Here is a 26581-nt window from a genome sequence, read left to right on the forward strand (position 1 = left end):
TTCTTCTAATTAGGATTCTGTCAGTGGAAAGCCCAGCTGTTTTTGACAAATTGGCCGCAATGTGGAGGAACGATCGCATTTTAATGCGGTTCCTCTCTCTCCACTGTCGCACTAATATTGAGGTGGGTAGCCTAGAGTCGCCCCTTTTATAGCGCTCATAGGCCGTGATTACTGCCCTCTCCCTCCTTAAATGTAAAGGGGCTATGTTTGTTAAGATTTCAGCAGCGTTTGTTTGGCTTGTCCGAAAGGTGCCACAAATGAACCTTAGTGCCTGTGATTGTACTCGGTCGAGTGATTCGAGGGCAGTTTTACTAGCGTATACTTGAGCTGTACTCAATTTGTGATCTGACTGCCCCTAAGTACAATGTGCGAAGCATGTAAGCTTTGGCACCCCACTTTATGCTGGCCAGCTTTTTTAGTAACGCTAAATTCTCCGAGGCTTTTCTTTCAACTTCCTGGACGTGCTGGAACATTGACTACTTTCTATCCAGGGTTACCCCTAGATATTTTGGCGTGTTTTAAGTTGGAGTCGCAGCCCACCGAGTTGAAGCTCGAATAGAGCCTTAAGAATGTCGATCCCTAGGCTGAACAGGGACCAGGTCGTTTTGGCAACGTTTATCTGAATCTGTCATTTGTCGCAATACGAGGAGATGGTTTGGAGGTCTGCTTGTAATGCCGCCTGTATTTGGTCGGCTTTCTTGCCGGTTGACCAGAGGACAATGTCATCCGCATAAAGCAGTTTCTTTGACCGCAGTGAGGTGCGTTTCTTAAATTTCTTAAGTCTAAAGAAGCATCGAGACAATTTCAAGTCACATCATTGCCAGAGTCCACCGACTATAGGCGAGCTGTTAATGGGTATGAATTAACTGAACAATTAAAAGCAACAAAGCAAGATGAGACGGTTATCATTGAATCCAGAAAAAAATGATGAGGCCGACATCGTGAAAAGAAGAAAATACTTTAATACCGCAGGTTCTAGAGACTAAAGGACAGCACACAAGCATGTCCTCAATAATTCATACTGAAGAAGCTGAACCATCAGACAGTGTAAACAATACAGAAAGCAGGATTATAAACTCTAGACTGAACGACATTGGAGATTGGCCTGATGTCATCACAGATAATATTCGCATACACCTTGTCACTCAAGGATCTGAAACAGTTCAGCGTATGGACAGTCAATTCAGAGAGGCGTATAGACATCAAGAATCAGCAAAAGGAAAGGCTAGAAAGCTTTCAAAGGCTTGGTTTTTCCGGCAAATGTCAAACGGCGAGAAAGTTCTTAGAAAGTGGATGTGTTATTCGCCAAAAAAAAAAAGAATCCTTATTTTGCTTCCCCTGCACACTCTTCTCAACAAGATCAAGTTCCAAATCTTCATTTAAATCCAAAGATGGATTCAATGAGTGGTGGAGGTTATCCCCGAAATAGAAAAACATGAGACCAGCAGAGCTCACATTCAGTCATCGCTTGCTTGGAGGGAACTTGAAGTTTGCCTGAGAGTAGGGAAAAATATTGACAACAAGGCCCAAGATTTGATTATACAAGAGACGAAAACTTGGAGAGTTAGTAAAATTACTATCAAAGTACGATCCACTCTTGAGGGAGCATGTGCTTCGAACTAAGCTTTGTTCCAGACCGAATACATACATGTCTCCACAAATACAAAATGAATTTATTACAATATTGGGGGATCACGGTAAAAAACAAATCATACAGCAAGTAAAACAAGCCAAATATTTGTCTATTATTTTTGACAGTACACCTGACATCTCAAAGCTGGATTAAATTTCCCAAATTTTACGGTATGTTGTCTTGGAGAATGACGGGGTGCAGGTTCGTGAGTCTTTTGTTGACTTCGTCGACACAAAGGACACGCATGCTGCTGAAATCGCTGAGATGATTCTAGAGAAATTGCGTTTGGATGGCTTAGACATAATGGACTGCAGGGGTCAAGGCTATGATAATGCTGCGGTCATGAAAAGTCATTAAGGTCATGAAAGAATTAACAATATTTGATTAATGAATACATAATATTTTGAAAAAAAAAGTAAGGTTTTGCAATGTTATTAATTAGTTAGTTGTTTTTTTTTTTGGGGGGGGGGGGGGGCATCAAGATGAAGTACCGCACCAGGCATCATATACTCTAGCTACGCCACTGCGTATTGAAAAATGAGGCTAATCCTTCTTTGGAAAGTGTAATTCTGTGGGTTTTTTTCTACACCTAAACAAGGATCTCCGGCATACAACTGGATATGAGGTCATCAGATTTTACTTCCGAAAATACCTAAAGAGGCAAAGTCTTATTATCCCACCCTAAACCATTGTACCGGTATATATATATATATATATATATATATATATATATATATATATATATATATATATATATATATATATATATATATATATATATATATATATATATATATTTCGTAGGCTGTCGTCTGGAGCGGTTTCATTGTTTTTAACTAAAAGCGGATTTATCTCACAATTATAGCTAGATTTATCCACACTTTGTACTGATATCCTTCACGAGCGGCGTCACTTCCGCTTTAGGCAAAGAAATTGTTTCTCTTAGTTATTTTGATATCGTCATTTTCTTGGCACCTTAAAATTAAATTCGTTTGTGTTTTTTTTAGTCTCGAATTTTCAGCAACGATCTTTTATAATAAAACTTTGTCGAACTTCTACCGAAATCAAAACTTTAACTTGATCTTCAACAAGATATCCCTCAGATGCTCTGAAAAAGGGGAATTCTTGCACTCGCTCATGGATTATGAAACACTTGAGTCCTTTTATGACATCTAGAGGAAATCACAGTGCAGACGACAAGGTCTACTGAATTCGACCTCGAAAAAGGATTTTAAAGAGCATCCAGGAGTTTTTTTTTGTTGTTGTTTGTTTGTTTGTTTTTTGTTGTTTTTTTTAAATCTCTGTCATAAACAAAAGCAGAGCTGGCAGAAGATGACCTCTGAGAAAGACAGTTGGAGAGTTCTAACGAATGTCGATGGACACACATTTGAGACACAAGAACATTTCTTGCCAAACACATGAGAAGACGACGAACAAAGAGCTTAAATAGATTCCCGGAGGAGAACGTTTTGTCTGCATAAGATGTGGCAAAATATACAGGTCGCAACTAGGTCTGCACTTTCATGTGAAATACTGAAATCATCATTTGTCTCAAGAGTTGAAAACAATGCCATTTTATGTTTTATTAATGTTAATGGTCGGCCGTTATTTTGTAGCTCCAAACAGCTAGTACAACTAATAACTAAACCGATGTAGGCGTATTATATTTAAATTTACTCACGTTTAAATAACTTGAACAAAGGTCTTTCTTAAAACAAAATTCAATAAAAAGTTTTATTATAATTCACATATACTACAGATTCAAAAGAGATGAGAGATAGATCTAGGAGTAACAAAATGAAATGAAATTTAAACAAAATCTAGGCTAACTCACTACAAAAAAAACGCGTCGTTTCTCTCTCGCGTCTCTGATTCGTCTCCCTCTCGACTATCACTCACGTGACTTTATAACATAAATGATGACAGACCAGCTCATGGTTTCTTCATTCTACACCACACATCACTCCATTACAGAAAACACACACATACATACCAACCTTTTCCTTTTTGACGCGTTTCATAAATATAGACCTATTATTTAGGTCAAAGTTATAAGGGCTGAAGAGCAATGCCCTTTCGAGAGCTGGGCCTGGGGTGGCCGAGTTTTTTGACCACTCTGAGACGCTTACTCAGTTTACCTTCCCCCACCCCCAATCTTAACATTGTAATAGGTCTACCCCGATAAGCTGAAATTAAATGTATCAAAACGTAGACATCAGTCACTAAGTGAGCCAGTTCGATCTAGATCTAAATATTATACAAACGACATTATCACACACAAATAGTCCAAACATCTCAAACCGAAGAAGAAAATTTAAAAAAAAAATTCTAAGAAGCAGATAGCTTAAATCTACTCTTAGCTTTACGCATACAGAATGATGCACATTAAATTTCATCTTTTTAATAGCCGAATAAATTATTCTCAAAATAGATCTATTGTGTTCTAAGTCTACAATAGTTACAATATACTACTGCTCACCGGAGGATATTGTATACTACAGCCAACACGGAAGTGAACCACTAAGGTTAAGATTGTCTGCCCTTCGTTGATACTAGCCAGAAAAGTTTCCAGAAATCATCCGGTTCAATCTAGTTAGAACAGGTTAGCCTGAAGCCAATTTGAATCAGAAATAAACACGGGGTATGGCTACATGTAGCAATAGAGCGTTCACGAAGCTGTTAGCTGGTCGAAGATCAAGTTCGCTTGGCTGCGAGAGTGGGGGGCGAGAGGTTGAACGCTTCAAAAGCAGACACTCCTTCTTGCGACTATAGATTTCGTCGGTAAAGTAGGTCAAACCGAAACGCATTAGAATCGCTACAGCCGTGTGTCGGCCAAACCGCCGCAGTGTCGCGAGATAGCGAGGCTTGCAGCACACAGCACTAGCGAGGTTCACAGCGCGCACACTGCACGCTTGGGCCAAGAGGCCTAGGATCTCAGGCACAGCTATTGAGATTGGGCGGCTAGGCTAAAAGCTTTACAATGTGGCCGTTCGCACAAACAATCTGTCAAGAGAGAGAGAGAGAGAGAGAGTTGCGGTTAGAGAGAAATATAAGGTGTGTGGAACAGTGACTGAAAATTAATAGGCTTCAGTATAGGCTTTAACTCTAACGCAGCAGCCGCCTACGAATCGATGATCCTTTTAATTAAATAAATACCTTGTTATCTTGCAGGGTCTATTACATTGAAGCTATTCACCGAAAGGGTAATAGTCGTTCTTATTTTTTTGAGTTGTCCGTCTGTCACATTTCGATCTCAAAAACTAAAAGCGCGATTGAAACCAATTTCACAATCGATGTGCTTAAAATTGTTGCAACGCGGCGACCTTTTTTTTAAAAATGAAATATGCTTAGTTTTATTTTCATTCCCATAAACCTTTATTAAAACTATTTAATAGTTAAAAGAGAAGCTCTACATTTCACCATAGTCTAAGATTGCACAGGAGACAAAATGACATTTGATTGAAGGATTTTTTCTTCAGCATTTCTGTTTGCATTGTTCAGGTCCATATTGGCTTACCGGACGCTCTGCAAAAGGAAGACATGTTCGCGTCCTCCGTCTTGCTGGCAATAGCCTAAAATATCCAACAATCGAATTCAATCCTTTACATATTCTAGTTTAATCACACAAATTTGTTTGTAAAATGTTTTACATGTTTCGGATGTTCCTTCAGAGTTGAAGATAATTACTTCCTAGTCCAAACCTCCAGCAGGACGACGGGGGATGGGAGCGGGCAGGGTTTGAACCCGGGACCATCGATAAATCTGAACGACAGTCCAGCGCGCAATACAGACGTTACTTCAAAAAAGAAAATGATTACGTCCTAGATCAATCTAATCATGCATGTTAACCAATGACTTTAAACAATTCTGCCAAGTCATTGGTTTTCCTGGCTGACCTAGGCAACCCATTCCATGCTCTAATAGCACGTTGCATCAATGATGGGGCAATCGATATTCATTAGTGTGTCCCGTATTGCATCTTGAAATGCATTGCAAGACAGATTCTTCGTCATGTGACAAGCTTCTTTGAGAACAGTGGTGTTCGTTTATATAGAAATGCTGAAGTGAAACATGTTTGTAACAATGTTTTACATGTTTCAGATGTTCCTTCAGTGGATGGTGGCAAGCAGTGTATGAACCCAGGACCATCAAGACGACCGAACGACAGTCCAGTGCAGGCAAGCTGTTGAAGATCTATACATTTTCTTTTTAAATAAAAGTTTTCGCAGATCAATGAACTTTCACAGCTCAAGGGAAAGGGAAGAGAAAGTAGACTCTTCAATGAAGACCTACAAGCATTCATTTCACAAAGTAGCTGAAAATCTGTATAAAATTCCTATTCTATACGCTAGAAAACATTCGTACAAGTGCTCCTTCTTCCTAGTTCCATAGAGAAATATACGGGTTGCTTGAATCAGCCAGGAAAACCAATAACTTAGCAGAGTTTAAGTCTCTAATTAGCATGCATGACTAGGTTAACACATGCAGACACGATGGACGTATTTTTTTGTTCTTTTGAAGGGAACGTCTGTAATTTATAAGATAAGAGAGCATCTTTTTTTAGTTTACATTCATTACATTAAATAATTACATTCTTACATATTCTCAAATATAACACTATTTGTTTGTTTGTAAAATGTTTCACAAATCCCGGATGTTCCTTCAGAGTTGAAGATAATCCACTTCCTAGAACACACCTTCCACAGTCTCTACAGTCACTGAAAACAGTCCAGCTGTATGAGATCTAGAACAGGAAATATGTCTTTGAGTGTTTTTTTAAAGAATTTTTTAAGCTCATGTTTTTATATTTGTAAGTTATGGTTCAGTGTTTCATTTTTATTGCTACTTTACTTTACCGTATATAATGTGTTTTTTAGCGGCCCCCGAAAGGGGAAAAGACGCTATTAGTTTTATGTGGAATGTCTGTCCCGTTTAGAGCTCGTAAACTAGAAAAGATAGTGAAAATCTGACACCATAATATTTTAGTGACTTTTTTCTTTTCTGAAAGCGAAAAATCAAATTTTTTAAAATCACTTATGCAAGTAGTTTTTTTTTTTTAAATACTCCACGTTTACAACTATTCACTATTAATAGTGACAAACACGAGAGGCTCTTTAGAAGGGGAGATGACCATTCACCATATTATTAACATATTTATGCAAATGGTTTTAGATTTTTTCTCAAAATTTTTTTTTTTATTACATTTGTATTGCTAAGTTATGTACGTTCTGTCATACTAAATTTACATACAAAAAAAAAAAATTTTAAGAGAAAAAATCTATTTAGTATACATATCCATGTTTCGGATTTTAAAATAACAATTAATAAGTAGTTTTTCATATTATCGCGTGAGCTGCAGTTATGCACACTAAAAATACTACACTTAACTTTTTTTTTTCACGGAAATGTTTTTTTCTTGATGATTTGAATAACAGATTGACCCTTTACAAAACAATTAGATCAATTAGATATTCAATTAGATATATTGTTAGGCCAGGTTCACATCTAACTTCACATTCCCTTTCACCTATCCTTTGGCCTACTGGACCGCTGGGGCACCACACATTCTTTCTCCGTTCTTCTCTGTCATTTGCCTTTGATAGAACTTCATTCTGATATTCTTTCTGAAAATATTGAAACCAGCCTTTTTACCTGCCTGGGTGGATCACTTCGGGGGCTAATTTTGAGTTTGTGTTTCCAAAAACTGTCTTTCTAAACTTGTGTTTTGTTGTTGTTTTTGTCGAATGAGTATAATAAAATGTTGATTTTTTTCGTTATTTGTAACAGATACTTTTTGATCATCAAAAAAACTATGTCTTCATAATTTATGCATATGCAAAAAAAAAAAAGTTTTAATTTACAGTGTGTGTTAGTCGACAACATTTCTATCTTATCTTCTTATCTTATATAATACAGACGTTTCTTCAAAAAAAGAAGATGAATACGTATAACGCGTCATGCATCTAGTCATGCATTTTAACCAATGACTTAAACTCTGCCAAGTCATATACTAGACCTATATTGTGTGTGCATGGGGTGTCTGTGAGGCTGAGTCTATAGCTTAATGTTCTTTTTCTTCTTCTAGCCAGCTTTATTGCTGCTGAGCTGTGAGTTCTTTTGCAGACTGTGCCAAGGGAAAAAAAATGTGCTGTTTTCTTCAGTTGTTCAGCACTGCCGTACAGGGTGTTGGTTATGTTGGGCTGTAGTGGAAGTTGGGTCTGCCTAAGGTGGATTTGGGAGGGGCATTCAAAGAGGATATGGTTTACGGTTTCAAAGGGGTGGGTACATTGTCTGCAAATGGGGAGTAGTGTGGAGTTTATTTTGTTCAGATGGTAATTTAATAGTGGCGTGTGTCCTGTTCTTAGTATGGCTTAATATAATTATAATTCATTCTTGAAAAATTAATTTGTACTCACAACACAAATAATATAAATATTTATAATTTCAGTAACACTTAAACATATAGAATAATCTAGGAAGACCGATTCTAAGTTTCTTAAAGATTCTTTTTAGGATCGGGGAAACAGCAACAATAAACAAGCGATAGTTTAAAGTGAGTTCGTGTTATAAATAATAACTCCTGGGTGGCTCCTGTGGATCAGTAGTACTCACACATTGTACTTACACACACTAGTTAAATAAATTATTCATTTAATACCATGATATATAATACCATGATATACATATATCTGTCATGTGCCTCTGTCTCCCAGGTGCCAGGGTCTATATATACAATGATAATGAAACAAAGGATAATTAAATAATAATAATATATCTAGGTGTTTGTATAATTATAACATATTCAGTACTCATTTAAAGATCTGGAATTAGAATATTCATCTCAAAATGAAAAATTACTATAATATGCATTTATAAGTAAAATCTAAGAACATTTTCTAATAATGTATAACAAAGTGTCTTTCGACAATGGCAGTGATCCAAAATCATCACAGACTATTCCATGGGCGTAGCCAGGATTTTTTTCGGGGAGGGTTTTGGGGGGGATTCCCCCCCGGACCTCCCCCCCCCCCGCGAAAAAAAAAAATATATATATATATATGTGTGTGTGTGTGTGTACATAATTAATCTTTATTACATTCTGACCCTTTCGGAAGACGTTTATTGTTTATTGTAGACTCCCCCTTGCTAGCAAGGGGGTCTGGGGGAGTTCGTAGCGCTCCCCCAGCGCGGGGCGAAGCCCCGCCTCCGAGCACTATTTCTGGTATTGAAAGCCAACAAAATGCATATTCTGAGGTATCTACAGTGCATTATCTTGCTATTAAAAAGTTTTATTTCAAAAACCTAATGTGCTATTCTTACTGACTTAGACCCTCTCGCACCGTTCGGCGCATTTTCCGTCAAGCTGTTTCCGCAACTCTTATTTTGCGTAATTCATTTTGTCGGAAAACATGTCCCGCAAAACCTCATGCGACGCAATGTCACAACCTTACTAAGGATTCCACTCCCAGTTCGGCATATAATTTCTTTGATTTAGACCCGATCTCTATGACTGACTCCTAAAATCTGTCTTTGCCATCTTTGTTGAGCCACATTTAGTGTTTTTCAATTTCGGCAGAAGACTATTCACACTTAATTAATGGAGCCCAAGCCACTGGTAGAAATTTGTAACCTTTCTTGACTACGCTCTTGGAATTACATGCCTGTATTTCGCTTTAGATTTTATATCGAAAAGGAAAGTTTTTTCGTCAAATCATCTGTTGAGGGGTTTTAAACTAAAAAATCTCTGGGTTTTTTTTGTTTTGTTTTTAATTCAAAACCCCATTTAGCTACGATCATAGAATTTGGTGACTGTAGTTTGCTTTAAAATAATATTGAAGAGAGAGGTTTTCAACTCTAAACGCTCTGTAGGGGAATTTTAAACTCAAAACCATCTGGAGGGGTTTTAAACTTTAAAGAAAAAGACATCTGGAGGAGGGGGATTTAAACTCAAAACCCCTTTGGCTACGCTCATAGATTTTATAGTGTGTAATTTGCTTTTTTTTTATATTGAAGAGGTACTTTTTAGCTTCAAACCACAACTGGAAAGGGGAGGGGGGTTAAACTCAAAACCCCGTTGGCTACGCTCATAGAATTTTGAGTGTGTAATTTGCTTTTTTGATATTGAAGATGGGGTTATCGTAAATTTTGGATGGGGTTTTAAAATCAAAATCTTCCTCAACTGTGCTGTTGGAATTTGGGATTGTTATTTGCATTTTTTTTGTTTTGTTTTATAGAAGAGGGGGATTTAACTGCAAAAACCTCTGGTAGGGGGTTTAAAATTCAAACCCCCCTGTAGGGGGTTTTAAACTCAAAGCCCCCTGGTAGAGGGATTTGTATCTCAAAACCCCCTGATAGGGGTTTTTAAAATCTCAAAACCCCCTGATAGGGGTTTTTAAAATCTCAAACCCCCCTGGTAGAGGGTTTTTAACTCAAAACTGCCTCGGCTGTGCTGTGGTAAGTGATGATTTAGTATTAAAATCTCACCTAAAATAAACAAAATGAAAGCAAAAATCAGTCACTTAATTCCGCCCCCCCTCCCCTGCGGGGGGGGGGGATTTCATTTCGGGGGGGGGATTTGAACCCCAAGAACCCCCCCCCCCGGCTACGCCCATGGACTATTCACATCTGGCATCATAGTATTATACTGGATAATGACACCTCAAAACTGACAATGAAAAGTCAATTATTTCTAACATTGACACTCAAAATTTTGACAAAGATCAGTTAATAAAACGCCAACACTGACAATGGTATTCTCGAACTTAACACCTACACTACCGTATGCTTATAATAACCTCCACTGGCATCCTATAATAATAAACAAGATTGTAACGTCTATTCTAAAACTATAAATACAAATCTAATCCCCATAAAAAAAATACTCACAGAATTATTATGGAATAAAACTCACCTAAACAGAAGTCAAACAGTCATACCAACTAGAATAAGTCCAAAGCAGTCAAATCCAATGCTGTCCAGTGATCCAGCCACCAAGAGTCTAAAACAAGCAAAAACTTTCCACAGACACGCCTTTACACATCTGCTCAAGTAGCAATGAAGATGAAACGTGTCATACCGGAAAGAACACAAATACGTCATTAATAGTCATGACGTAAGCACACCACAGAGAAAGCAGCGCACTTGCATAAGTACAGTACACAAATAGCGCCTGTACTCTCCAAAAGTAACTACAACAAAGCCAAAAAAAAAAAAAAAAGCAGTCATTATGTTCAGCAGTCTTATATACCAACCACTTATACACGGGCAAATAAGTTCGATAAGGTTCCTTGTTCCATATGCTAGGACTAATCTGTACAAATGCTCCTTCTTTCCTAGTGCTATTAGAGCATGGAATGGGTTGCTCGAGTCAGCCAGGAAAACCAGTGACTTGGCAGAATTTAAGTCATTGATTAACATGCATGACTAGATTGACCTAGGAACACGCGTAAGACGTAATCATTTTCTTTTTTTGAAGTAACGTCTGTATTTTATAAGATAAGGTTCAGTAAAGATTCATTGTGCTGGACACTCAGTCTATTGACACCCAGGGGAGCTCAGTATGTTATTTTAAGTAAAATCAAATGTGTTAAAGTCATTTTGCTTCATCCTTCTTTTGTGTGTGCATTCTGTCAATATTACCACAGAGCGGATTCGTCTATTTATAGCACGAATAACGTGACCCCAGGATAAACACGTGACGTTGCTAAAAATAATCCTGACGTTATATTTTCCTGACGATGTCTGGTCTATCTCCTTCTGTTACATATTTTAGTTTGTGTGTCTTAAGAAACGTTGGCATCGGCGTGTTTGTTACTTTATGAACGGAACTAAATTATTTTTGTGCTTGCTGTCTCCCATCCCCCCCCCCAAACCAATATGCACGCGCACACACGCACGCACACATAAACACACAAACACACACACACACACTTTTAAACTATGGGCTTATTATAAGCGTTCTGAAAAAAAAAAAGAGAACTTCGCGGCAGAAAACAAGGAGCATATATAAGCAAAATATTTTTTTTTTAAATACTTTAAAATAAACAAAGCTTATATAAGGGAAACAACTATACATTTATAGCTATATCTATCAACAAAAAAAAAAGATTTATTTCCCTTACTCAATATCGAACTAAATTAATTAATTACCAATAATTAAATTACCAACTATTCAATTTTATATTTTTGCTTCATGTTTTGTTGCAATAAATAATTGTGTTAAGTTTCAACTAAAACAGGATTAACGTGTTAAAAATATGGCGCTGAGTTAGTTGGTATAAGCTTTGTAAAAATCCCTTTAGAAATAAACGAAGTTTATATTAAGTTAGGGGAGAGTACAATCTAATTGCTGCCATATCGCTCAATATTGCAATGTTTATCTACCTTTTGTCTATATTAAACAAATTAATCAATTACTGCTAATTGATTAACTAATTAAAAAAAAAAGATTCACGTGTTGTCATCGACAGTAAATAATTGTGCAAAATTTCAACTTGATCCGAGAATGGAGAGTTGGAGTAAACGCGTGTAAAATAATCTACCCAGACAGACAGACTGAGAGAGTTAATTTAAGCTTTGTTAAGAAAAAAAAACAAAAAAAGTTTAAATTAAAAAAAATCAATTCCTCCTTTATAAAAAAGATGATAGTTTATTTTCAATCTACTTATTTCTTGTACTGACTCATTATTGCAAGGAGTCTTTCCAATGTGCTCTACATTGTCAAGTTCCTCTATTAACAATTTAGAAATTATTTTAACTTAACATCAGTGGTTCCTAAAGAGGCTTCCCCCCCACCGAACCTCAGGGGCACCCGGCGTCATTCAGGCTCCGTGGAAAATAAAAATTGATTTTGGGGTACCTGAATAAAGTCCGTGCAAGGTTTAAAATAATAAAATTGTGATCTGTGATGCTGATGTGTTTAATATAATTCTCTATTTACAAACACTCGGTTTAGAGTCTAAGCAAGATTACGATTATTGATTGCAAGTCCGAAAAGTTGAAGAACCTATTTTGCCAGCTGTTGGTGAAATTATACGCACCTTGTTGCACAAAAAAAGCATTCGACTTTATATAAAAACTAGCATTACACACCGGCTGCGCCCGTTGATTCCCAGGCTGTACATTGTTTATATTGACCGGAACATCTTCTCATGTTTTTTTTCATATTCAAATAATCTGGTGGCATTTTAACGATCCCCGTTTTAGCCCGTGAATTTTTGAATCTTTTATAATAAAATAAAACGGCCCGCTCTTTCTCTTTCCTTGTCCCTCTCTCTTTCTCTCCCTTTTTTTTTTTCTTTCTCTTTGTCTCTCCTTCTCTCTCCCTTTCTCTCTGAAACTCCTTTTTTTTTCACCCTGCGCATCGTAATGTTTTCAGATATAGACTTGAATCAGATCGGCCCACTTTATAACACACACACGCGCCTTTGGCCCGTGAATTCTAGTATCACTTTTAATGTATTCTCTCCCCGCTGGCCTTCCCCGACCTGCTTTCACACTGTTTAAAAATATTAGAATGACACCCCTATTTTTTTTTTTTTTTAGAATCCTCCAATTGATCCAGTCTTCACTACACACTTCAGCTTTTGAATTCTAGATAGAGCACTGTTGGTTAAACATTTTTTTTTCTCTTACATCCTTTAATAATAAGGCAAGCAACTTGCGGTATTAGACACCGCAAACATCTCATTAAACTATAAACCACCTGTTTCAGCCCCTAATTGAACGAGTCTTTCCCATTCCAAATCTACATTTATTTGTTATTGTGTCCTTTAAAAAAATAGTAAATATCAAATTAAGTTTTCTTTATTGCAATCGTTACCTTGACACCTTTTGAATGTAGAGAAAAGACAGAGTACGTGGTCTAAACTGCCCACAGGTTGTGACGTTGCAGGTCAGTGTTGAGGCCTTCTATAACGAATGGTCTCGCCCTAACCCCCTTCCCCACCCCCCACCCTTAGTCGCTACGTAATAATCGAACGTTCTCCAAGACTCTGTAATTGGGAATAGCAGTGTGGCAGTATTGCAGTGTGGCAGTTTTGCTGTGTGGCAGTGTTGCAGTATAGTAGTGTGGCAGTATAGCAGTGTTGCAGTGTAGCAGTATTGCAGTGTGGCAGTTTTGCAGTGTAGCAGTATTGCAGTGTAGCAGTATTGCAGTGCAATGTAGCAGTATGGCAGTGTAGCAGTATTGCAGTGTAGCAGTATTGCAGTGTAGCAGTATTGCAGTGTGGCAGTATTGCAGTGTGGCAGTATTGCAGTGTAGCAGTATTGCAGTGTGGCAGTATTGCAGTGTGGCAGTATTGCAGTGTAGCAGTATTGCAGTGCAATGTAGCAGTATTGCAGTGTGGCAGTATTGCAGTGTGGCAGTATTGCAGTGTGGCAGTATTGCAGTGTGGCAGTATGGCAGTGTAGCAATATTGCAGTGTGGCAGTATTGCAGTGTGGCAGTATAGTAGTGTGGCAGTATAGTAGTGTGGCAGTATAGCAGTGTTGCAGTGTAGCAGTATTGCAGTGTAGCAGTATTGCAGTGTAGCAGTATTGCAGTGTGGCAGTATTGCAGTGTGGCAGTATTGCAGTGTGGCAGTATTGCAGTGTGGCAGTATAGTAGTGTGGCAGTATAGCAGTGTTGCAGTGTAGCAGTATTGCAGTGTGGCAGTATTGCAGTGTGGCAGTATTGCAGTGTGGCAGTATAGTAGTGTGGCAGTATAGCAGTGTTGCAGTATTGCAGTGTGGCAGTATTGCAGTGTGGCAGTATTGCAGTGTGGCAGTATAGCAGTGTTGCAGTGTAGCAGTGTGGCAGTATTGCAGTGTAGCAGTATTGCAGTGTAGCAGTATTGCAGTGTGGCAGTATTGCAGTGTGGCAGTATTGCAGTGTGGCAGTATAGTAGTGTGGCAGTATAGCAGTGTTGCAGTGTAGCAGTATTGCAGTGTGGCAGTATTGCAGTGTGGCAGTATTGCAGTGTGGCAGTATAGTAGTGTGGCAGTATAGCAGTGTTGCAGTGTAGCAGTATTGCAGTGTGGCAGTATTGCAGTGTGGCAGTATTGCAGTGTGGCAGTATAGTAGTGTGGCAGTATAGCAGTGTTGCAGTGTAGCAGTATTGCAGTGTGGCAGTATTGCAGTGTAGCAGTATTGCAGTGTGGCAGTATGGCAGTGTTGCAGTGTAGCAATATTGCAGTGTGGCAGTATTGCAGTGTAGCAGTATTGCAGTGTAGCAGTGTCAAAGCAACCATTAAAACTAATCATTTATTTTCGTTCAACAATAAAAGAATGGATCGTCATTTAACTGCCTGTGAAGTATTGAGTCTAGATAAAATCCCTGTCTGGGACTTAGATTAATTTTGTGTTAGATGCTTTACTTTTTTTTTTAAACATGTAATCAATGGACAGCTACGAACAATTTAAAAGTAAAAATTAACTGCATGAATTAATTTTATTGTGACTTGCAACACAATGGATCTCACTTTATCGGTGTGTGTTTCTTATTTGTCTCATGACAGACTTTTTATAGGCTTCCCAGTTGACCATAGTTAACAAATCATTCTGTAGCTTCTCATCGCTTGGAAATGGAGATACCTAGAGACAATAGGCATAGAGTTAATCAATTTAAATTGGTTCTATCCGTGCACTAATGCATTTTTAAAGATTTAAATTATCACACACATAATGACACATTCCACAATATTGATATAAAACACACATAAATGCACTAAGATCGATGCGTGGTCAAGAGGCTAAGTACGCTTGGCGTGGCTACCTATGAAGGGAGCTCAAGGTTCGACACCCGACTCGAGCAGAGTTGTGTTTAAAGGCAGCACGGAAAACCTTCTTCTAGATACTCAAACATTTAACTAAGTCAAGATAATTTCATTCAGCCACTATGATGGTATGTTTATTTTTAAATCACTTATGAAATAAAACAAATTGATGGTTGCAATTGTTAATAGAACTATAAGCCTATATATTACTCAAATTACTCTAGATCTCTTGATCTATGATAGAACAGTCAGTCGCTCTAGTGAAACAAATAAATGGCACTGACCTCTATTCTAAGCTTTCGCATCACCTCACTAGAACAGTTCTTTAGGTAGAGTTTTTTGTTCAGGAGAATGCAGTCAGCCCCATTGCTGACAACACTAAGGCTTGGTTGGTTGGTGAAGAGACATTGGGCCAGACCCTTGAGTAAAGAACATATGTTAGTTTATAACGACTGTTATATTAGTAACTGAAATTGACGAAGTTGGCAGCACTGTTTCTTAAGTAAAGTTTGACTAGTCATGGTGTTGTCAGGTGCAGCAGCATACGAAAAATAAACAAGAAAAACATAAAAAAAAATACTTAAAAAAAAAAACAACAAAGCTTATACGAAGTGTAACTTTATCAATTAGTTTAGATCATTGATGTAACTAAGTTTGTAACAGATCTAGACCAACAACAATAAATCTGTGCTATTAATAGTATTTTTGCCAATTGTTTTGTTTAGCGCTATTTCATGCTTTTAGCTTTCTCAATACGCTATGGCTCTGATCCTACCATCTGGACCAATTGGGAAAACGGGTTTGGTGGGGGGGGGGGGGGAAGAAAGGGATATTTGGGTGGATTTTAGCGTTAGTGTTTTTTTTTTAAAGCATTTACACACATACACAAAAAAGGGAACTGCCTGACTTCGAACTCGCGGCTCACGCCTCCTCGGGCCGACGTCCTAACCACTCTGCTGGTTTCAATTTAGAGCGGCGACCTATATAGGGGACGAATTTAGCTTATACTACTGTTGATGGTCTATTTTGTTGATGAGTATATATATGTTACTGGTGCATGCGAGTCCATATGACACAACAACAGAATGAATCAAGAATATACTTAATAACGCAGGCTGATAACTTCAACAATTTAATAAACAATAAAAAGGGCACAGTCCTCTGTCGTCGCTAGCCTAGCGTCGTCCTCTTAGGCGTCTTGTCCGTTATTCTTCTTGTTCATCAACCTACTCTGTTCTTACTCGTCACATTACTTAGGAAAAACCCGATTCACATCAACTTCTACGCATCTTGTGTCATTACACTACCACTTCAGTCAGGTATAGTTTCTTTCCCTTGTTCGAGATACCTAACAACATTGATTCTTGTGTTGTAAGGTTAAAGAATAATTGTGCACCATTTCAGCTTTATCGGAGTTTGGGTGTCGTTGAAATAACGTGTACAAACTTTTGACCAGACAGACAGAGTGAGTTTGTATAAGCTTTGTAAAAATGTAGGCCTATTATGTTTCTTTTTTTTTACTCAGTTCACATACGCAAGTGATTCCCAAAGTGGGTACGCGTACCCTCAGGGGTACAGGAAGACTTTGGAGCGAGTACGCGTTGCACCTCATTAACTATACTGATTAAAAAAAAAACAGTTATTATGTTCTGTTGATAAATTAAAGTGTGTGTGGGGGGGGGGGGGAGACGAGGGGTACTCAGTATTACTAAAATTATAAAAGGGCTTAAAAAGGGGTACATATAGGTCACAAGTTTGGGAAACACTGACGTACGCAAAGCATTGCCCATTATAAGTGTACAAAAACTACAATACGTGTACACTCAGACCTGTCTACAATACGTGTACACTCAGACCTGTCTACACTGTGTGTACACTCAGAACTGTCTACAATACGTGTACACTCAGACCTGTCTACAATACGTGTACACTCAGACCTGTCTACACTGTGTGTACACTCAGAACTGTCTACAATACGTGTACACTCAGACCTGTCTACAATACGTGTACACTCAGAACTGTCTACACTGTGTGTACACTCAGAACTGTCTACAATACGTGTACACTCAGAACTGTCTACAATACGTGTACACTCAGAACTGTCTACACTGTGTGTACACTCAGAACTGTCTACAATACGTGTACACTCAGAACTGTCTACAATACGTGTACACTCAGAACTGTCTACAATACGTGTACACTCAGAACTGTCTACAATACGTGTCACTCAGAACTGTCTACACTGTGTGTACACTCAGAACTGTCTACAATACGTGTACACTCAGAACTGTCTACACTGTGTGTACACTCAGAACTGTCTACAATACGTGTACACTCAGAACTGTCTACACTGTGTGTACACTCAGAACTGTCTACATGAAGCTCTGTGACTTTTAAAGCAATACATAAAAACATACAATTTTGATACGCTTGTTAATCAAGAAGTCTTCGTATGGTTAAGTGACTATTGTTTATGTGCTCTCAGTGTGATATTTAAAAGGGAAATAGTCGGACTGATTTGCCTTTTGTAGCATATCTATACGCACACGACCCTAGGCACTATTTTTATTATCTTTCTATTATTTTGTTATTGTTAGGCTTATTTTTGTTACATTCCTAAAGTAAATTTTAAGTTTTCTTCAATGTTTTGTAGCACGTCGTCTTCACCCCCCCCCCCCCTTTATTTTCCAACTAGGACAAAAAAAAAAGGAAAATAATGTTGCATTTCTTACGTACAAAGACCGAGCCTTTGGTCAAGACTTGAACCACCACAAACACAGGTTCCCTGTCAACTGTTGTTGCACTGGCTGGCTATCAATAGAAGAATAAACCCACGCAATTAATATAAGTAATAACTCACGAGGATAATATGTAAATAAGAAAAACCTTTAAATAAGCAAACATTAAAAAAATAATAATTCAAAAACAAAAAAAAAGACATAGGGTGCCACACACGATATGTTATACAGTGATTTTACACAATGAAATTAATATTTGTTTACAGTATAAAGCTGTAAAGAAAACTCACTTATGGGATTAACAATTTCTATTGTTTAAGCGATACTGTATCAAAGGAGTAGGGGCCGATGTAAGTAAATGGGACTCTCTTTAAAGTTATTTTTAAGCTTTAATATTTCTCTACTTATTGAAAACTAAAGTAGCATAATATATGGACTATAATTACATGCACTCAATTACAGTGGTGAATCATTAGAATGTCTGTACAAGGAGTCAAGGGCCGCCCAAGACTAACATAAAGAGATGTCTGCAAGCGAGACATGGGAGCCACAGGCATCAGCGAAAGTATGTGGGAAAACATAGCCAAAGACCGAAGTGCATGGAGACAGACTGTGCGTGCTGGGACAACCCTTGCTGAGAACAAAAGAATTGAAGCGGCCTTAATCAAGAGGGAAAAAAAGAAAGCTGCCCTGTCCGCTGGCCCTAAATCAGAGGCATACACATGTATGAATTGTGGCAAAGTCTGCCGCTCTAGAACTGGCTTGATTAGCCACACCAGATTCTGCCCCGTCTCAAGATTAAACCAAAACCAGTGACTCATTTGGACGCATCCATTGCCTTTCGAGACAAAAAGGAGCCATATAAAACTTAATATGAATAGTGAACATAAGAATACTGGTACAAAGGACTCAATTGCTTCGCTGATTTTGTTTTTGTTATATTTAATATCCATATTCCTTAATTATTATTACGGGTATTATTATTATTTTTGTATTTGTAAAAGGCGAAGCTCCAGTCCTTGGCGGATGCACAGGAGAGTTCCCTGTTATCGTCATTGCTTTCGTTGACTTTCAACTTAAAAACTGGACAGTATTCAGGCATCTACAAGAGTTTCACAGAGTGGTAACGATGGCTGTATATGAGCCCAATGTCATGAATCGATACTGTGACCTCATTCTACCTCTTTCTAGAAACGAGGGTCAAGTCAAAGAAGTCGCAGAACAAAGACGTGCTAATTATTATTATCCAATTAGAGAAAGAGGTAAGGGGAAAAAGGTCGCATACGTCAGTTTCTTGAAGTTCATAGCTAATAAAAAGGTATAAACTGGAGGAAATCAAGTTAGTCCAAGACCAATCGTTATTGAAGTTCTGAATACTGACCTGCAACGTCACAACCTGTGGGCAGTTTAGACCAATAGCTCGTTGCCACATCACAGGTCTGTACGACGTGGCAATGAGTTTGAAGAAGTTTATTAAAGAAAGGGAAAAAAGAACACAGAAGTTTCTTCAGAGTGTTTTCATTTTATATTTCCCCGGCAAGTGATTCTGTTTGTGCCTTTATAGATAGATAAAAAGGAAAGATAAGTAATGTATTGAAACAATCATAAATATAAAACCATCTGTTGATGAAATTGTACGCCCCTTTTCAGTATTACCCCCCTTTAGGTCTATTGTATATAGTAGGAAGAGTTATGCCCATGGATAGGGGACACTATCTGTGAGCCAAATTTCTGATTAAAGAAGCTCGTTCTTTATGTTATGAATAATGTTGTCCTTACATTTCAAGCATCTATCGTAACACCATCAACACTATTTGCATCAACATCGTTCGATAAAAAGAGCTTAGAAGGATTCCTTTATCTTATCTTATCTGATAGAAGTGCAGATCTTAGAAAGGAAGTGGAGATGGATTGGTCAAACCCTTAGAAAAGATACCAGCAACAGAGCTAGACAGGCCCTAGAGTGGAACCCCCAGGGAACAAGACGCAGAGGAAGACCAAAAAAGAACGCAGTGTACTAGATGAAGCCGAGAGGACCGGGAAGAGCTGGGAAACCATAAAAAAAAACTAGCAAGAGATCGTGGAGAGTGGCGTGTTTTTGTCGTGGCCCTATGTTCCATGAGTGAACCCAAAGGAATGATGATAATGATCTTATACGATACAGACTTTAAAAAAAAAGTAGATGATTACATCCTACGCGTCATGCATTGTTACCTTGGCGTCGTAGGCTGAATCTAAGAAGTCTAAAAATGTAATCTGTTCGCCTGTGTTCAAAACACCTTGGGTCGAGTCTCCTTCTAGAGAGACATAAGAGTATAGTATTAGTATCATGGCACGACTTTATGTTACAAACTGAAGTCTTGTGACAGTGATTATCGTGTGATGTGTCAACACATGACATTGACTTAAGATAATCATCTGCTCAATTAAACATTAAAATAAAAGAATTATTTTTTTTTTAGTTTTAAGAAATATTCATTTTAAAAACACCAACTTTTAAACAAAAACTTCATTCTAAATGGTATACAACTCCTGCAATGAACAACTAATACAATCGATAGATCGTCATCTTAAAAGTCAGAATTAAGTCGATGTTATTTTTCTAAAGATCAAAGTCATATTGGCCTGTGACGCGGAGCTAGCACCTGGTTCGCCGAAATGTTTGCGTAACTTGTAGGGAATCGGCATATTAAATGGTAGAAAATGGATCGGCCAGTTTCGTAAATTTAGATTTGTATTTTCGGGACTGGCCGAAATAGGTTGAGCATCATTGATTTAAGTAATGCAACATAAAAATGGTTACAACTAAGTGATGGCCCCCCCCTCCCCCACGATTGCTATTTATTTAGCTAAAAATATTTTTGTTTTCTTTAGTTGCTATATCAATATTTTCACAAGTAGACACATTCACCATCAAAATACTTAGTGATAAGCGCTTGGTTTCTGAACCGATGCGTCTCGGGGTTTAATCCCGGTGAAAACTGGGACTTTGGATTTCAGGATGTTTATGGGTCCACCCAGCGCCAATAATATACCTGACATATGATGAGGAAAAGTAAAGCGGTTGGTTGTTGTGCTACCCACATGACACCTTTGTTCATAATACCTTCTGTTACATTGAAAATAGATTAGAATTAATTATCCTAATCATGAAGTTTAAACACAAAGCCATTACCATTTGACTGCTTGGTGGCAGCTTCTTCATGTACATCATGTCTCTTGGTGATCTGTAAGGAATATAACCGAGACCATTCGCTATAGCAGCCCTCAACACAGACCTATGACGTGGTAATCTGAAGTCAGTGGAGACCAATAGCTCGTTGTCACTTCACAGGTCTGCGTTCAGAGCCACGTGTTTTGTTATAAAAATAAAAATAATAATATGTAAATAGTAAATACTATTAATTTCATTCACATTGCAAAAAATTTTAGTTTTTTTATACGAGTTAAAAAATAAAATCCTTCCTTCGTATCTTAATTGGTATGATACTTCTCAAATAGCCTCTAACAACCAGTCCAACTTCTGGCCTTCACGTGTGGTTTAGATACTGAGCCTGGCGGAATCGTTACCACTGACAGAAGGGGCAAAGGAGAACAACTGGGGAAAGGCTTCAGGAAATAACCCCGAGAAAAATCAGGAGCTAGTGACCCTTAGCAGCTTACAGAACACAGTTCTAAAACCTTGCAGAACCTGCGACGCTACTGATCCCAAATTAGAACGGGAATAATTGCCGTTCCTTTGGATACATCAACTGCATGGAGAAGGGGGGAATTCCTGCGTGGGCGACATCGGTCCGACCTTAGATAATGCCAAGGCTTTCATCTCGTTTATTCAGAGCCCTAACAGGGCTTCTCGAGAATATGGTTCACAGTCACACGAGTGCTCTTTGAGATGAGCCATAGTCGTCCTACGACTGAAGGAGGCCAACTAACTAATTAATTTCATCGTTTGGTCTATATTTCATTTACTGTGATTAGAGTTTGAAAACATTAATTAAACTTTAACCAACTTAACTTTGACACTTCTGAGTACCAATTTTAAAAATTCGCTCGTGTGTGGGTTACTTTTGAGAAATAAATTCCAAAATACGAAAATATCCACTCGCAAAACAAAACGCTCCAAGAATTAAACCTACCTTTTTAACTTGAATCTGAGAGTATTGCGAGTCTCTCTGACGAGATGACTTAATGGCATGGCGAAAGCTGGAAGACCTAATCAACGGGTCATTGGATACGTTGGAAGCTCGTTGAGTAGACATAGGAGCTGATGAGGTTGACCTAGATCTCTCCCATTGGTTGATACTAGGTAAACTGTCCCAGTTGTCTCCCGAGACAGCATCCAGAAGAATGTCACAATTAGCAGACCTAGACAATTAAATATTTAAAAAAAAAAATTGATTCGCCAAGTCTTTTGATTTGCTAAATAATCTTAATGTTAAAGAATACAAATATTTTATTTTGAGAAAATACAATTTTACACATACACTTTAACTATACATTACACTATTCCAGCTGGTTACATTGAAATGATGAAGAAAGACATAGATGGTTCGTAAAACTAAGGGACAGGTGAAGGTGAAATATGCTGAATGAGGTTGACATAAGTTATCGGATTTCGAATGTTGTAAATTGCTTTCGAAAGTTGTTAACTTGTGTTGCAAGACGTAAATTGATGATGAAAGTTGTTGAAAAGATGCAAGTGATGTTGAGAGATGTTCCATGATGTCGAAAAACATCAAATGATGTTTAAAGCTGCAAATGGTGTAGAAAGAGGCAAATGATGTTAGAAAGATGTTAAGTGAGATTTCACAAATGTTTAATGATGTTTGAAGATGTTAAATAATGTTGAAATGTTTTTAATGGTGCTATTTGAAATTAAGTCCAAGATGAATGGATGTGTTAAAAAAAATACAAACATCAACATATTTTAATAAAATGCTCAAATACCTATTACTTTTCGCTTGTAGACGTCTTCTCGATAAATCAGGCTTTATTTTAAATAACTTTTTCATGACTGTCAAAGATCCCTAAGCATTTCAGACGAAAAAAGAAAGATATTTGAATGTACATATTAAGGTATACATAACTTGGTACATAATTAGGGAGTTGGCATGTAACGTATGTAACATATGTCAACATTATCACAATCTTTACGTTGGTTATCTTTATCTCTGTATATATTTTAACAACAACGGCTCTTTGTGAGACCCCAAGACTTCAAGCTAGTTGGTATAACACCGCTGGAGAATAAAGTGTTTCTGAGACAACGATTAGTAAAAAAAATGTATTTATTTTACATCACCTTTACGTACGAAGTTTTACAGTAAAATTATAACTGTTCTAATTACTTATGGTCTTATAAACTGGTTGGACAATTCGAAGGAATGAATTGAATCGTCTTTGAGAAACTAAAGCAGACGGCTATTGTTTACTGACCACAACACTTCCACGGCAAAAGCTACCTCTAAATATTGATGACAATGAATAGAATTAAAGTAGTGCTCTCTTAAGCTTTGGCAGACAATAGTTTGAATGTAATCCTACGCAGAAGAAGAAAAAATCTAACAATATCTCAAACATCTTGCTAGAAAGCACAGAACGCTGAAAGCAGCAACAACATTCTATCTCTGGATTTCTTTCAATCTGATAGCCTACAAAGGACAGAAGCTTCACTTTACTTCAAGACCAAATGGAAAAGCAACTTTCTCCAAGAAATGAAGATGGACGAAATTCCTATAAATTAACTTCCTCTATTTAAAAACTAAAGAGTGGGCGGGGCGTGAAACGTTCAGATAAAGACCCATACAGCATTCTGACTACGGCACTTCATAGGAATTCATCCAAAGAAAACTAAAAGAGTGCAAAACAGACTTGGAGACTCAAAAGCAAGAAAATGGTTTAAAAGGCGAGATATTCTTGGGTTGGAAAACTGACAGAGGTCGCTAGAGGGAGACAACCTTAGAGTGGAAACGCCTGATTGTTTTGGCACTGCAGGGAAATTAAGAGAAAAAAAAGTTTAAAACAAAAAACTCACCGATTTGACAATAATGAGCCAGTCTGAGAAATTGCTGTCTTTCACTAGCACTGACCCACGCCTATAAATGAGAAATAATGTCAAAACTGTTTACCAAAAGTTCAAAACTAGTTTTCAAAGAAAGACAACCCATATTTAGTTGTGAACTATAAGAGTTATCTTTCTTCCCGCTATTTTACTATTTTTACTATGTTTCACCCTGGATGATAAAGTGGTTATCATCGAACCACGATGGACGAACTATATATGTTACTTTATTGTTATCAAATAATAACTATTAGTAATGAATATGAATTTTCTAACAACTAAAACAGATTTCAATAAAATGTTAAAACCCTTTGGAAAAAAAAACGGTGTCGAGAATTAGTCAATTCTTGAAATATACTTAAATGTCATTTTGTGTCGTTTTTTTTTTTTTGTTGTTTTTTTTAAAATTCATGTTGATGGTCTAGTCATTGATTTCTCTCCCCATTTCGTGGTGTTTATATTCAATAAGTAGACACAAATACTTACTTAAAATATCCAAATGTCACTTTTGTGTTGTCCGTCTGTCCGAGAATAAGATCTGTTGGCCAGCCTTGTAAAAACGGAAGTGATCTGTGGGAGGAGCATTTCAAAACTTCAATGGACAAAGAACATTTCTTTTCGAAGCCTAACGGTCTTAAGGAAAGATAACTCAAAGTTCACCTGGTGCAATTAGCTCACGAGGATGTCGTAGTGAAAGAACAACTTGAACTGTTCCTATTACAATGGCTCAATAATGCCCTCTAAGACATCTGAAATCTCAAGTTTTTCTAAATCTCCTCCAGCTTTCATAATGTTTCGCAGTTCACTTCTCTGTGTCACTTCCTCCCTGTCCCTCTTTCCTACTCACTGTCCCACTTTTTTTTTCTCTTCATCTCTGTCTTTGCCACCCGCTCTCTGCCTGTCTCCTTCTCCCCAAACTGTCCACCCTCTCTCTACCAGTCTCCCTCTCCCCAAACTGTCCACCCTCTCTCTACCAGTCTCCCTCTCCCCAAACTGTCCACCCTCTCTCTACCAGTCTCCCTCTCCCCAAACTGTCCACCCTCTCTCTACCAGTCTCCCTCTCCCCAAACTGTCCACCCTCTCTCTGCCTGTCTCCCCTCTCCCCAAACTGTCCACCCTCTCTCTGCCTGTCTCCCTCTCCCTCCGCCTATCCACCCTCTCTCTGCCTGTCTCCCCTCTCCCTCCGCCGGTCTCCCTCTCTCTGCCTGTCTCCCCTCTCCCTCCGCCGGTCTCCCTCTCTCTGCCTGTCTCCCCTCTCCCTCCGCCGGTCTCCCTCTCTCTGCCTGTCTCCCCTCTCCCTCCGCCGGTCTCCCTCTCTCTGCCTGTCTCCCCTCTCCCTCCGCCGGTCTCCCTCTCTCTGCCTGTCTCCCCTCTCCCTCCGCCGGTCTCCCTCTCTCTGCCTGTCTCCCCTCTCCCTCCGCCGGTCTCCCTCTCTCTGCCTGTCTTCCCTCTCCCTCCGCCGGTCTCCCTCTCTCTGCCTGTCTTCCCTCTCCCTCCGCCGGTCTCCCTCTCTCTGCCTGTCTCCCCTCTCCCTCCGCCGGTCTCCCTCTCTCTGCCTGTCTCCCTCTCCCTCCGCCTATCCACCCTCTCTCTGCCTGTCTCCCCTCTCCCTCCGCCGGTCTCCCTCTCTCTGCCTGTCTCCCCTCTAACTCCGCCGGTCTCCCTCTCTCTGCCTGTCTCCCCTCTCCCTCCGCCGGTCTCCCTCTCTCTGCCTGTCTCCCCTCTCCCTCTCTCTGCCTGTCTCCCCTCTCCCTCCGCCGGTCTCCCTCTCTCTGCCTGTCTCCCCTCTCCCTCTCTCTGCCTGTCTCCCCTCTCCCTCCGCCGGTCTCCTTCCATCTCTCTGCCTTTCTGCTTTTCCATTTTTCTATCTCTATTCCTCTCTCTCTCTTCTTTTCTCTTCCTCTTCTCCTTCTCTGGCTCACGAACAGTGGTTTGAAATACATAATAAGTACGAGAATATTTAACATAATAAAAAGTCCAGATAATATAAAGTTAGAAACGAACCTAAGAAAGCTGTTGTGGTCTGGGTCATTCATGTTTTTGATGCCACCTACCATAAAGTACTCTTTAAATATCTGGAAATAAAGTGTTAAATCGTTCGATCATTTCATGAACCACTCCAACTGTATAACAAGCAAAATAATGGAAAGAACTGCACAATGGTTAAATAATTAATTAGTTAATTACTCCTAATCAATTATACGAATTAGTTAATTTTTTGTATTGATCTATGTGTTGATATCGACAATGAATATTTGTGCAAAGTTTCAACTTGGTCTGAAAACGGAAAGTGGAAGCCATGCGTGTATGAGATTTGTACCAGACAGAGTGAGCCGATATAAGCTTTGTAAAAATCACTATAAATGAAATAAAGCAAAACTAGTGAATGAGTTAA

The 26581-nt window shown here is 38.5% G+C and overlaps 2 protein-coding genes across 12 annotated transcripts in view; both read right to left on the minus strand.

Annotated features, from left to right (window-relative positions):
• Positions 1-10826, minus strand: part of LOC106077577 (uncharacterized) — a 47636-nt gene extending 36810 nt beyond the window's left edge. For 3 of the 8 annotated variants that reach the window (XM_056026172.1, XM_056026166.1, XM_056026167.1), the window contains exon 1: positions 4113-4457. The gene's annotated coding sequence lies outside the window, so the exon portion shown is untranslated. Of the gene's footprint in view, positions 1-4112; positions 4458-10544 lie in introns of those variants that run through there. The other 5 variants (XM_056026168.1, XM_056026165.1, XM_056026164.1 and 2 more) reach the window with 4 other exon arrangements.
• A 4217-nt stretch (positions 10827-15043) lies between these two features.
• Positions 15044-26581, minus strand: part of LOC106077032 (uncharacterized) — a 34235-nt gene continuing 22697 nt past the window's right edge. For all 4 annotated transcript variants that reach the window (XM_056025272.1, XM_056025271.1, XM_056025273.1 and 1 more), the window contains 10 exons: positions 26191-26261; positions 24673-24756; positions 24160-24220; positions 23073-23152; positions 22262-22490; positions 21301-21352; positions 20340-20422; positions 18124-18198; positions 15672-15806; positions 15044-15205 (listed from right to left, as the gene is read on the minus strand). In XM_056025272.1, coding sequence (XP_055881247.1) covers positions 15095-15205; positions 15672-15806; positions 18124-18198; positions 20340-20422; positions 21301-21352; positions 22262-22490; positions 23073-23152; positions 24160-24220; positions 24673-24756; positions 26191-26261 — 981 coding nt within the window. In that variant the 3' untranslated portion in view covers positions 15044-15094. The remainder of the gene's footprint in view (positions 15206-15671; positions 15807-18123; positions 18199-20339; positions 20423-21300; positions 21353-22261; positions 22491-23072; positions 23153-24159; positions 24221-24672; positions 24757-26190; positions 26262-26581) is intronic.

The sequence above is a fragment of the Biomphalaria glabrata genome, chromosome 4, assembly GCF_947242115.1.
Source record: "Biomphalaria glabrata chromosome 4, xgBioGlab47.1, whole genome shotgun sequence".
Classification (NCBI taxonomy): domain Eukaryota; kingdom Metazoa; phylum Mollusca; class Gastropoda; family Planorbidae; genus Biomphalaria; species Biomphalaria glabrata.